The following is a 12310-nucleotide window of genomic DNA, read 5'->3' on the forward strand; positions in this document are numbered from 1 at the left end:
AGAAGCTGTAAAGATAGCTACTCTTTAAACCTAAACCTATTACTCTTTGTTTTTTATGGAACAAATGTTGATTTTTGGATTTAAATCCTAATCACTAGCTTCCAGATTAGTTTCAAGAATATAAAGATAAATTTAATTTTCTACAGTTCTTCATTTTTACACAAGTCCAAAGCTAACTTGGAAGAATCCTTTGATTGCACAAAGCAAACGTGAAAAAGAAAGAAAGGGCAGAAGTACATGGAACAACTACATTTTAAAACCTATACATGTATGAATGAAAACCTGAACATTATAGCTTTTCTTCTGAACCCCCAAACCCCAACCTTTCAAACTAGAGTCTCTGCAAATAGTAATTGACAAAACTCTTACATGCAACCCTTAAACAATATGCTTAAAGGGGTCACAAAAAGGGGCAACTAGTCTAATTGAAATTTCTATTAACTTGCATTGGCCGAAAGCAATGGCAATGTGGACTTAATCAAACTACTCAGTCTGCCTCTCAACCTGCTAACAGTATTCCTCAGTGTTTTACATTCCATCTCATCGTGAAGCTCATTGGTCTGCAGCATGTGGAGCTGCCTTTCCAGATACCTATTAAGACTAGCATTAGCAATATTAATGAGACTGAGCGACTCGCTGGTGTGCATAAATTTTGTGACAATAAATCCAGCTAGAACATGTTGATCAGCCTTCACAAGTTCAGAAATGAAATTAGGGAAAAGGATTCTTCGGAAAAACTGATTCTCATGATCTTCATTATTGGTAAACCCTCTACTTGATATCAGAGCCTGTTGAACTTGATTGCATAAGTTTCCAACCATATAGCAGAGATAAGAAAAAGTAGCACCATATGTAGAACCAGTTGCCATAGAAGTGAGAATCCCAGAAGATAAAATTAGAATTAATAACTCACAATCATTGCTCCTCGTATGAGGGATACCCTGTTTTATACTATCCTCAACGGCGCTCAGGCACTGCAACTGTAATGTTTTGAAGGGTAGCATGAGTGCCATCTTCAAAGCCAGAAAGCAATCTGTGCTTAATGCTATCTCATTTAAGCTCCTGGCATCATCTTCATCAAGTAACATACCATTAGTTTTTGATGATGCTTGATCAATCATTCTGAGCACATCACTAGACCTTGATAGGCCTATGAATTTTTTCAAAATCTCTGCCCAACATACATGTAAAGGGTGAACAGAAACAGAGTCCTCAATCTTTTCTTTCTCAGGCTTGTCTACTTCTTCCAGACTTTCCCACCCTTCGTCCCAATCATCATTGTTCCAGTCATTTCCTCCATCAGATGCTTCAGTGGTGATTTGTCCGTCTTTCCCCGTGGTGAAAAGTCCCTCCCACTCTTCCAAAATAGAAACCAACGTATCAAAGTGGAGATTTTCAACAGCTTCTCCACACAACCTCAAAAAGCAAGAAACAGCTGTGTCTACATTCAAAAGATCATCAGGGGTAATTTCTATGCTAGGAGAGATTGATGTTACAAGTTGAGATGATTTAAGGGCAACCAGAGTATTTGTAAACCTACTAGAGGTTTCTTTATGATCTGGTGACTGCTTGTCAACACCAGCCTCACTCTTTCTACTAGCATAAAGCAGTTCATCCCATTCTTCCCAGGGTTGGACATTGGCTAGTATTTCTGTAGAGAAACCCTTAATATTCTTTCCTGAGATAAATTGCATAAGCTCTAGCACATAAACTCTAATGGAACTTGGCAACTGTAAATTGTCAGAGAACTGGACCATTTCCCCCCAAATTACATGTCTAACACATTGCAAGACTTTTAAGTCACCTTCTAGCTTGCTTAAAGATGACAATATGTGATACAGGTTCTGGCTCTCATGGGATCCATTGACCAATTCTTGCAGAACAGCTTCAAGAATATCTAAATAGAAATGAGCAAGATCCTGGGAGCCTGTGCCACAATCAGAAGATGAACCAGTTTCCAATGAAGCAACAGAAAATACCTCTGAGATGGCACCAAACCCACAACCAGAAAAAACCATAGCTTTGGAGAAATTATAAATTTCTACAGAGCAATCACCATTTAAGCCACAGTTGACGTAGCTATATATGCTGCCCCAGCCCTGACTAGGGGAGATGATATCCTCCATCACCAATTTCATAAATACTTTTAGACAACTCGTTAAACATTGCGGGTTGAAGCTATTAGTCTCTCCTGAACTTTCCTCCAATGAAAATTCCTTCATATCATCTGTCAACCCCATCCAAAAGTTCAAAAGAACAATGAGGCACTCTTGCCAAGTTGAATTGTCAGGTATGAATCCATATGAACTATGGAGAGGCACAATTACAGTGAGGTACTGCTTCATGATCGTCAAAGCATCAGACTGGCTCAAAAGTCTAATATACTTTCGGCAAGAATCATAGCTCTGCTCAAGCTTACTTAAAAAGCTTTGAAGGGTTTCAGGAGTTCTACTACTAAAGTCGGTTGTTGCTTTAGCCTCCAAAGCACTCAGCGAACTCAGGATGTAATACTTGTAGACATCCTGCCATGACATAAAACCCTCGGGCAATGAATGACCATAAATATCGACAAAAGCTTGTATCATTTTTGACAATGCAGACAAGCTACTTTCCTCAATGCATGCATAAACTTCATCACTAAAGCACTCAAAGTTCAAACCACGCAACCCGGCTATATTTTTGAAGTTTAGGTTATTGATAAAGGAAACATTTTTACATTCTTGCTCAACGACCTTGTAATAATGAGCAAACCTTATATTGCCATTTGTGTGATCAGGTTGAGCTATTGGTGATAAATCTTTGGTATTTTCCAGCTGCAAGTAGCACTCTGACAACAGACCAAACACATAGGCAAGGCGAAGTTTGCTGCACCCATTGATTGCAGGATAAACCTTTGTTGAGATGGTTTCAATGGTTTTCACACCATTACCAATTATTTCTCCTTTATAACCTGCAACTTCGGCTGTAATTTCATCATTTGTCCAAACATCAGAAACAAGGAAAGCACTTAGGAAATGCAATAGCACCTGCACAAAAATAATGAAACAATGAGGTCCCGTCAATATGTATGCCTTTTGTCCAAAGAACTTGTTGACTTAATGGTATAAGCACTTAAACATGGACCTGAAATTCACCTGTCCAACTCTATACCCCCTTCATGTGAAAGTTCATTGCTTATGAAACATTGACGACAAAATAGATATTTATAACTACTTGATACTTAAAAATAATGCTTTTTGATACTGAAAATTTAAGTGAGACTACGAAGGTCAAAGTACAGAACTTTGACAACATTGTCAATGAGCCAAGGAATTAAAAGACAAGTGGTTTCATTTAAATCAATGCATTTTCCTTTAAGATTTATGTTTCAAACATATTCGTGCAAATGCTCATATCATACCTCAGTACTGTTCAAGTCATATGTATCAGCCAATCTTAAAACGTCCTTCAAAATGTGCCGTTTTTCTAACTTTACAGACTCAATGAGAGAGACAACAACATTCTTAATGTAGATGAAATCCCTGGACAAAAAGCGTTCTGTTTCAACCCCAGGAATTATTTTCTGAAGAGCTCTGGAATGCTCAGCAAATCTCTTTTGCTCTTCTAACTTCAGTTTCCACTCTCTCCAGAAAGAAGACTGTACCTTGCCAAGTTTATCTATATCATCTGGAAAAAAATCAAACAAGGTCTTTGTCAGTATGATCAAATCCACAATCAATACAAGCATGATAAACAACAACATTTCAAATAGACACAGCATAATAAGGCAAAAATAATGTAACCGGGGAATCAACTGCATAATAAATATATAAGGAGAAGAAAATAACAGAAAAGCCAAGTACCAGAACTGGGTGTTGTGTGTTTTTCCTTGAACCTCCTCTTCAATAGCTGCTTTCGCTGAATATGGTCACTACCTACTCCTGAGTTGTGTAGCAAGCTATATGTCATCCCAACATTCATAATGCTACAAATTTCTTGGTAGTCTTTTCTTATTTTGAGCTGTTCTTCTATAACTTCTACCCCGTTAAAAGCATCCGCAAGATTGAGAAGATAGGAGCACCCAATTATATCTTCCTCTTCAGTGACTGGAGGTTCCATTACAGATCTTGCTAAAGAGGCGATCAGGTCGTCTCTGGGAGCAAAACCATTTCTAGCCAACCAGGACAGAATAGTCACCACAGCCTGTGCTTTGATGTTTAAATACTGCTTTCTAGTACTCAATTTTTCACTAGGATATCCATTCTTACTCAATTCAATCAACCAAGGGAGCTGTAAGGCAGCAAAAGACAGAACTTTCCCATTTTCAGTCAAGCCGGACGCCCAATCAGTTTGATTGCCCACAGCCAAGGTTTTAGCAACAATGGAAAGCTTTTCTCTAATTTTCTCAAGATGAACATCCTGATTGTCAGTGCTATAACCATCAAACTCTTGAAAATGCACATTTCTATCTAGTATATTTTGAAAACTTTGTTTTTGAATTGACTCAACAGTTGAGCCTTGCACTGAAAAATTTGAAGGATTTGTCCCAGTTGACATGATTAATGTTTCACACTGGCCTTGCATATCCAGGTCTTTCCATGCATGGAGAAGCTCACCGATGGATTCCTCATCACAGTGGCTCAACGCAAACCCTAATAGCTGCTTTCGAGAATCTACTTCCATATTTTCAAGGGCAGGACCTCTTGCAATTGCAGCACATAAATCCCATATGTTGCCATGTCCTTTTCTGGCCAAAACAAGACAAAGATCAGATGCCAATTGTAAATCACCAGAAACTGCAGCTTCTCTAGCAATAGCTTCTTCAACAGCTGATACATCATCAGCAGACCTCAAGCCAAGAAGTCTGGCAACCTCAACAAGCTCCTCAACATGAAAATATGCTCCCGTTTGATTTGTGATTGCCATTTTTACAATTTCCATAGGATCTTTTATTTGCCTGAATTGCATAGGCAGAATATTCACCCCAAGGTTTGGAAGCTTAACTGTAAGTGCATCAATAATATCCGCCTCTGCCTTCACATTTCCACTACTTGGATATAGATTAAGACATTCTTTAGCTTTCCATACCTAGAGGAAAATAGGTTACGTTAGCATAAACAGTTCAATATGATTAGAAAATGGCACTATGAAGTAAATTATGAATTAGTGCTTGTTAATATGATGAAGGATGCGTTTTCCATGAACAAATTCAAATATTAGATGTTGCATTTAGTAAGTTGATACACCCAAATCTTACTTCGGAACAAGAAATACTTGAAGCTGAGAAAAAGTACTCCCTAGCTGCTTGAATGACAAGGTTTTCTGCCTTCTCTGATGCCAAAGAAACAGAACTTGTACCCTTCAAGTAATTACGTGCAAGAGAAAACTTCCCAGCTTTAAGCAGTCCTCTGCAAAACTCAATCAAAATATATTCTAGGTCCAGAAAAGGAAATGCCTTTTCCCTTAAGTACTGCATATCACGCCACATGCTGGCCCATTCACTATCTGATCGGCCAGGCTGACGGCGAATAAATTTAGAAAGAATAAGGCGAATAATCTGTTTCACACCCTTTTCATCTGATTGAGCCCCTAGGAAAAAGTTTAATGGCTTCGGAACCTGCATAGAACATAGAGATAACATAGTAAATACAACATGGCTAAAAAGCAGTTACAGGAATCTTAGAATCATATCGCTAAATAGAGGAGAAAAACAATGCAAAATAAAAGTAGTGCAAACCAAACTATGGTGACACACAAATTGCAAGTACAGTCACTTTCACTATCATTTCCACTATTAAATTGAAAGATTTAAAGATCCCCTTCATGAACAACATAAGGCATACAAGTTTGATTGTCACAGGAGAAAGTACCGACCTGGTAAAATGCCAAAAGTCTCCCTGCTTCAATATGACTTTCAGCAACTCTAAGTCTTTTCTCAAGACTCTCAACTTGAATTGCACCATCTGCACAATAATAGAGTACTCAAAATTGATTGATAGAAAATGCAACTGAACCAACAATATCCTCAAGAATTTACTCAACAACGCATGCAAATTACACATAACACAAGCAGCATATCTTGGTAAGCTTTGAAGATTGGGATTCAAATTATACACACTCCAGCTCAACAACACAGTTAAACATATGACTGTTCAAAATAACTATTGAACTGCTGAACCGACCCGAACTGCACTGAAACTAACCGAACTATATTTGAGAGTGTACAAACTGAGCCTATATTTCACACACAGTTTACAAACCAGAACCTAACTGAATCTGTTAGGAACCCAAGAATTGGATTCCAAAGAAAGAACCGTCTTTATTAGAAAATGGGAAATAACATGAGAGCAAGCTCTCCTCAAGGGTTTCCCCTTCACAATAGAGTTGCTACTCTATTCACAAATGATTTACAATATTGAATAATATCAACTCTACATTGTATTCTCCTACTTATACAAGTAGCCGTATAATCACCTCAACTACTAACAAACTAACTAACTTCTATAACAACCCTGCTTTACTACTCTAACTAACCACTCTTCTACATCCTAACAATACACACCCTCCTCAAAAAAAAAACTTGTCCTCAAGGTTGAGATCTACTATATTCCTTTTGTAAGTGTAATACTTTAGTAATATGCATTGATTTCCCCTTTAATATTACTTTCCTACTATTGTAGTGAAGCTCTGGAATGTTAACAAGTTCAATAGACCACCCCCAAGTACTTACTAAAATTACATCATTATATTTATGTTAAGATATTAAAATAAACATGAAGCTAAACTCACCATGCATTTGAGGAAGCTTAGATAGTATGGCTGCCATGATGCTCCACCTATCTGTAACTGTGCACAAATATATGCATTGCAAAGCACAATCAATAGCTTCAACTTCAGTTTCAAAATAGACATTGCTTTGGAAGTTTCTGCACCCTTCCTCAATTACCACCAAGCACATGTCCAATTTATTCTGCAAAGCAATTTCCTTCAACCATCTTACTAGAAATGATTCCTCTATACTTTGATTTGTACAGCGGGTGCCATCTCCAAATAAGGACACCCGGTGAAACTTTTCACGCATAAATGGAATAGCTCTGTTGTGTAATCTTTCAGTTACACTTTCCTCTTTGACTCCCTTAAGCATAAATTTAAATCTTTCATAGTCTGGCAACTCTCCCCACTTGACAAGACTCATATGTAAGCCCGTTTCGCTATCATTGTCATCAGAGTAAACAACTTGATGCAAATATAAGACATCCTGATGGAACTGATGCAACTCAGATATGCCTTTACGAAGAGCAAACTCAAGTAAGCTCAGGCAATTATCGAGCTGCCCACTAAAATCATCCATAGCTCTAGCTCTATCCATATACCATTTTGTGAGCTCATCAATTGATGGCCAAAGAAGTCCAACAAAATGCTTAACAAGTGGCTCAGTTTTGACTTGGAGTTGAATGTCATGGATTTTAACTGGTGTATTAATGAAGTCCACCATCTTCTTGCATTCAACCCAGTCATCTTGCCTCACAGCAACACCAGAAGGAAAAGACCTCCCAGGAAGAAGCTGCCCATAAATTTGGACAGGAACTGTTTCTGGGATGGCGGCTAAAACATCCAAAACAAAGGGAGACAAAGAATAAGGATGACGCTTGAAAAGCAAGTTCAATGCACCAATTTTTCCACTCTCTGCAAGTGCTACAGCAGCTTCATTAATAGGCATAATACGGAATTTGCTGTATTCCTGCACAGAAAATCTGCAGAAAACTGTGTCAATGAACTTTGAGTCAGTGGAAACTATCAGAATTGAACAATTGTGAATTTTCAAAATTCTATCATTTGTAGTCATTTAAGTGAATAAGTATATGCCTGTAGGTCTTGCTCAAAAGCTATGGTTCACCCAAAAGAAATTGACAGAGAATTGTTAGTTTCAATTATTACTATCACAACCATGAAGTTTCAAGAATATTCCATCGTTAAGATTTTAAAATACATAATATATTATATGTCAATATTTTGTACAGTTAAAGGACTGATAGTTTCCTTGTATATGTGTCTACATGTAGTAAAAACAGAATGAGTAAATAAAAGATGGTGTATTTAACCAGCTTGGCCATTTGTTCAATCACCCCCTTGGAATGAACGAATTGTATAAATGCTAGTACTTATCTTGCTGATAACAATATGACATATTTAAAAAATCTATAATGCATATTATAATGAAATTATCACTAAAATGATGCATATGAATCCTAAGGCTTAATAAAATTGACATGATACTAAAACCAAGAGTCAAGAAAGTGAGCAACCAAAAGGATCAAGTCAAAATAAAGTGATCCAAAACCTACTTGAAGTGCCACGACAGCTTTACCCTTAACTGTGATTTATGTGGTGCTAGTTTTAAATTGGTTCCTCATGTCATCTTACAATGAAGCTTTTGTGTCTCACTTGAACTCTGTTTTGAAATTTTTGGTCAAAGCTAAATGTGATGCATGTTCTTGAACCAATTGCGATTACTATATTTGATGATTATGTTAGAAGTAAGGCGGGAACAATCTAGAGGCGATTTGCAATCATGCACAACAATATGATACATATGGTAGGATGATATCTCATATCTTTAAGGATGTTTTTACTGCCAAGGAACTGGGACAAGATTGAGTTCATGGCTTACATCTATGTAGCAGAGATTTTAAAAGGGTCTCCCAAGTCCCAACAAATATATTGGGGTGGCGGGCAACTTTGCTTGAATAGTGTTATCCTTTTTTTTCCTTGTAGCTTTGTATTTTTATTGTCTAAAAGGATTTCTTATTCTCTAACTAATTGTAAATTCTTCTCTGACTTAACTGGTCCTTTTCAATTTTTTAAGTATGACTTGCAAAAGTAAATATATTAGAACAACTATAAATATCACAGCAAAAGCGTAGAGAATGTGTAGTTTATGTTATCAAAATATATATCTAGAACTCTCAGGGTACCTGCCCATGTTTATTCCAAGAAATGTTTCCAGCCTGTCCCTAAATTGCAAAATTTGAAGTCTAGCCAAGCGAACATCCCATACATGACTAGAATCATCTTCATCTACTTCTGAGAATATATGATGGTCAGTGATGCGTAGACCATAAGCCAACAAAGCCTTCACAGCATCTTCTGTTGGTCCAACTCTATGAACACATTCAGAAAGTACAAATTTTTTATCCTTTATATTTGCCAAATATATACTAATTTCATTTACTCCTTGACTAGAATTCAACCACTGTGACTTCAGAACCTCATCCTTATCCAATCCATGACTGTCGGCAAAGTCCAGAGCTGCTTGAAAACTTTTCTTCCCAATCAGTAAATCATACATTTCAGGGATAGATTTCTCAGAAAATGAAACAAGGAACCAGAGCAACCTAGAAAGGTGAAACTGTTTAAGCCTATCTTCAACAATCCACTCTGTCTGGCACAACTCCTCTGGAAATCCAAAATCAGGACTGGATCTTTCTTTGGATGATAAACTTGCTAAAAGAAAAAGATAGCCCCTACATTTCTGTGCTCTTCCCAGAGCGGGGAAAAAATGTGCAGGATCCTCTTCCTGGACCTTTGAACCATTTAGAATGTCTATCAACATAACCACACCATTTCTATCTACAGTGGCAATGACATGGTCGCACCACCAAGTAAAATCCATAAAACCCAAAAAAGATCTATTACCCCCATTCGGTAAATTATCAGACATTAATGAATCATCCTTCTCTCCCAAGACAAACCGGGAGAGTGCCAAGCCTTCTTTGTCCAGCTTAAAAATATGCAAGCATCCTGTCAAATCCAGAGTAGCAATGAATGTAGCTTGTGGCGAGATTAGCAATTTTGGATATATTAGCTGACCTCTATAACCTTTTGGTTTTGAATATAACCCCTCGAACTGCAAAGAAAATACCTGTTCCGGTTCTGTGCTTGAATTTTTATGCCAAAGAGAAAGATGGCAAGATCCTAGAAGATATATAAAACTAGTTAGCAAAAAACTGGACAAACAATATTTAGCAGACAAATGACTTGTGAGATCTACGGTCTATTCTTCATGTTCTTATAATAAGTTATTGATAAAAGAAGCAAAACGATTAGAGAATATAATTGAAGAGGTACAAAAGAAAAGGGTAAGGTGATTATGATAGTGGAAGTCCCAGACCCAGTAGTCAAAAGGAAACGAGAGCTTATATTTTACATGATATTACATGATGCACGTCTTAAATTCAGAGTCAACCCTTGTATAAATTTGCAAATAATTGAGAAAATAACCCAAATAACATGCATACCAGACAGCGTGTGAACGGCCACAAAAAGGTTAAGCTCGTGATGGTGGTCAAAGCAAAACACGTTGTTACGGAGATGACTCCTGTGATTAAAGACGTACTTAGGAAAGGTAGAAATGCCTTGTCCATAACTGATCTCAATTTGTTGAAGTGAACCATCTGATGTAATGGCAGTGAACCTACACCCCAAATAATGCCAAAACTTTAGACTTATACTAAATTATTGTTAACTGTGTAAATTTACCAAATTATGACAGCAAGGACATATTTTCAAGATCACTAGCATAGCAGAAACAAAGGAGGCACTAAAAAGAAAATTACTTACAAGTAAGACTCGTGCATATCTGAGTCATTGTCAGAAAATAAACCAACAATTGGTGAAGAGATTTTCGAATGCTTCTTTGTAATTTCTGCCACAACTTCACCATTGAATTTGATAAAATACAGAGTATCATAGTCATCAGCAACACCGAGAATTTCATCATCTTCAGACCAAGCTCCCACACTAAATGTACCAAAATCAGAACCTAACGAACACCACAATTCAACATCAGAATCAAATTGTTTTCAATTTCAAAATCAAAGCAATTATAATCACATCTAGCATTCCAAACAAGATCTTACCGGTGAAAATTGCATATGATTGCTGATAATCATCCTCTTTACTCAAAATCGTAATTCGATTTCCAGCAGCAACAGCAACATATTTGGCCGTAGGGGAAACAAACAGCGACACTAATTTTCTAAGTCTCTTTGGCTCATTATATTCAGTCCATTTCTCTTTGAGTTGAGTCACACCTTCGCCGCATAAAACAATAGATGAATTAGATTCGAATAAACGTTAATCTAGATCAGCGAAATTCCATAACCTAACTTGCTCGGTAAAGTCGAAAAGTACGTACCTCGAACTGAGAGCATAGAAAGCAAGGTTCCCTTGGAATCTTCATTTGCCTGAAATCGAACAATGATCAATGGAATTGAGTGAATGGGAATGAGAATTGAAGGAGAAAATTGAAGAAACCCTGACCTGGTGTTGTTGATTTTGTTGAAGATGGAGTTGAGGAGGGTAATTGGAAGCGTGGCGTCGCGTCTCGTAAAGCGGAACCTCCATGTGGGAACCGTTACTGTATCTTCTCCAAAACCCCACACTTCAAGAACTGCGCCACATTCGAGTTCTAAGCACAGATATGCAGGTGAATTGTGATTCGGTTCATTCTCACTTCTCGATGATCTGATTTTTTTTTCTTTTTTTTTTTCCTCGCTGGTTCGGTTTTCGCAGCGATGGGTTTTAGTTTGTCACTGTGAATTTTTTTACATCCCTTAATTTTATTTTTTTTATCTATAGGGAAATTCTAGTTTTATTCAATACATCTCTAACGTATCATATTTTATTTTTTAAGAGGTATTTTTGAAGACGTGTTTTCGAATTTATTGATTGGTGGGTTTCGGACGTACTTATCTAAAATAAATTTTGAATCAGAATTTAACATAACCTAAAAATCAAAGAAGCTTAACATAAATTTAATATAGATAGTCGAAATTATATGTTCAAAATATATCATAGATATTGAAACAGAAATTTAACATTAAATGTCGTTATAAACAGGTAACTAGGGATGTTGCAAAATTTTGATAACATCTTCTCCCGACCGCTGAATCTTCGCATCCACTTCAACCGACTCTTAGTAGAATATTGGCAAAAAATACTTTACATAACCTTTAACTCATTATCCATTTTCAGTGCAAACTGGGTGAACTATATCTTTTCTTCAGCGTCGAGTGATGGTAAACAATACTCGAGCTTGACTACCTTCTGATTTTCTGGATATTGAGGGAGAGAATGAGTATGATAATCAGTTCGGTGAGAGGCGTGTCCTCAGAGAACCTATATTGAAGTGTCGGCTTCGCATCATTGAAGTACAATGACATTAAGCATATTTTGTGGATCCTTCAACAAACTCTTGCATATATCCAACGCCCGTGTAACATTGTCCTCTTTCTCACATTCGAGAAATGCAAATTCAACCAAAAATGGC

At 37.1% G+C, this 12310-nt stretch overlaps 1 protein-coding gene across 2 annotated transcripts; it reads right to left on the reverse strand.

The window, feature by feature from the left end:
• Positions 1–127: 127 nt before the first annotated feature.
• LOC131661274 (MAG2-interacting protein 2-like) lies at positions 128–11579 on the reverse strand. Of its 2 annotated transcripts, XM_058930745.1 has the most exons (12): positions 11302–11579; positions 11177–11225; positions 10899–11072; positions 10600–10801; positions 10278–10453; positions 8955–9954; positions 6769–7733; positions 5854–5942; positions 5237–5596; positions 3843–5067; positions 3401–3666; positions 128–3026 (listed from the first exon to the last, which is right to left on the reverse strand). In XM_058930745.1, exons 1-12 carry the CDS (start codon positions 11383–11385, stop codon positions 438–440), a joined length of 7179 nt encoding a protein of 2392 aa, XP_058786728.1. In that variant the 5' UTR covers positions 11386–11579; the 3' UTR covers positions 128–437. The 2 variants fall into 2 exon arrangements, with proteins under 2 accessions (XP_058786728.1, XP_058786729.1); XM_058930746.1 differs by lacking the exons at positions 10278–10453; positions 10600–10801; positions 10899–11072; positions 11177–11225; positions 11302–11579 and having other exon boundaries at positions 8955–9780; positions 9902–9958.
• Between the last annotated feature and the right edge of the window lie 731 nt (positions 11580–12310).

Source organism: Vicia villosa, linkage group LG3, assembly GCF_029867415.1.
Source record: "Vicia villosa cultivar HV-30 ecotype Madison, WI linkage group LG3, Vvil1.0, whole genome shotgun sequence".
NCBI classification, from domain to species: Eukaryota; Viridiplantae; Streptophyta; class Magnoliopsida; order Fabales; family Fabaceae; genus Vicia; species Vicia villosa.

What these genes read in the sequence shown, in the direction of transcription:
- LOC131661274 (XM_058930745.1), bottom strand. Translation starts at nt 11,385, where the DNA reads ATGGAGGTTCCGCTTTACGAGACGCGACGCCACGCTTCCAATTACCCT. An exon ending in GATATGCACGAGTCTTACTT is followed by an intron (nt 10,454 to 10,599) that starts GTAAGTAATTTT and finishes TTTGGGGTGTAG; the next exon opens with GTTCACTGCCATTACATCAG. An exon ending in TAAGCTTCCTCAAATGCATG is followed by an intron (nt 5,943 to 6,768) that starts GTGAGTTTAGCT and finishes ATTATTGTGCAG; the next exon opens with ATGGTGCAATTCAAGTTGAG.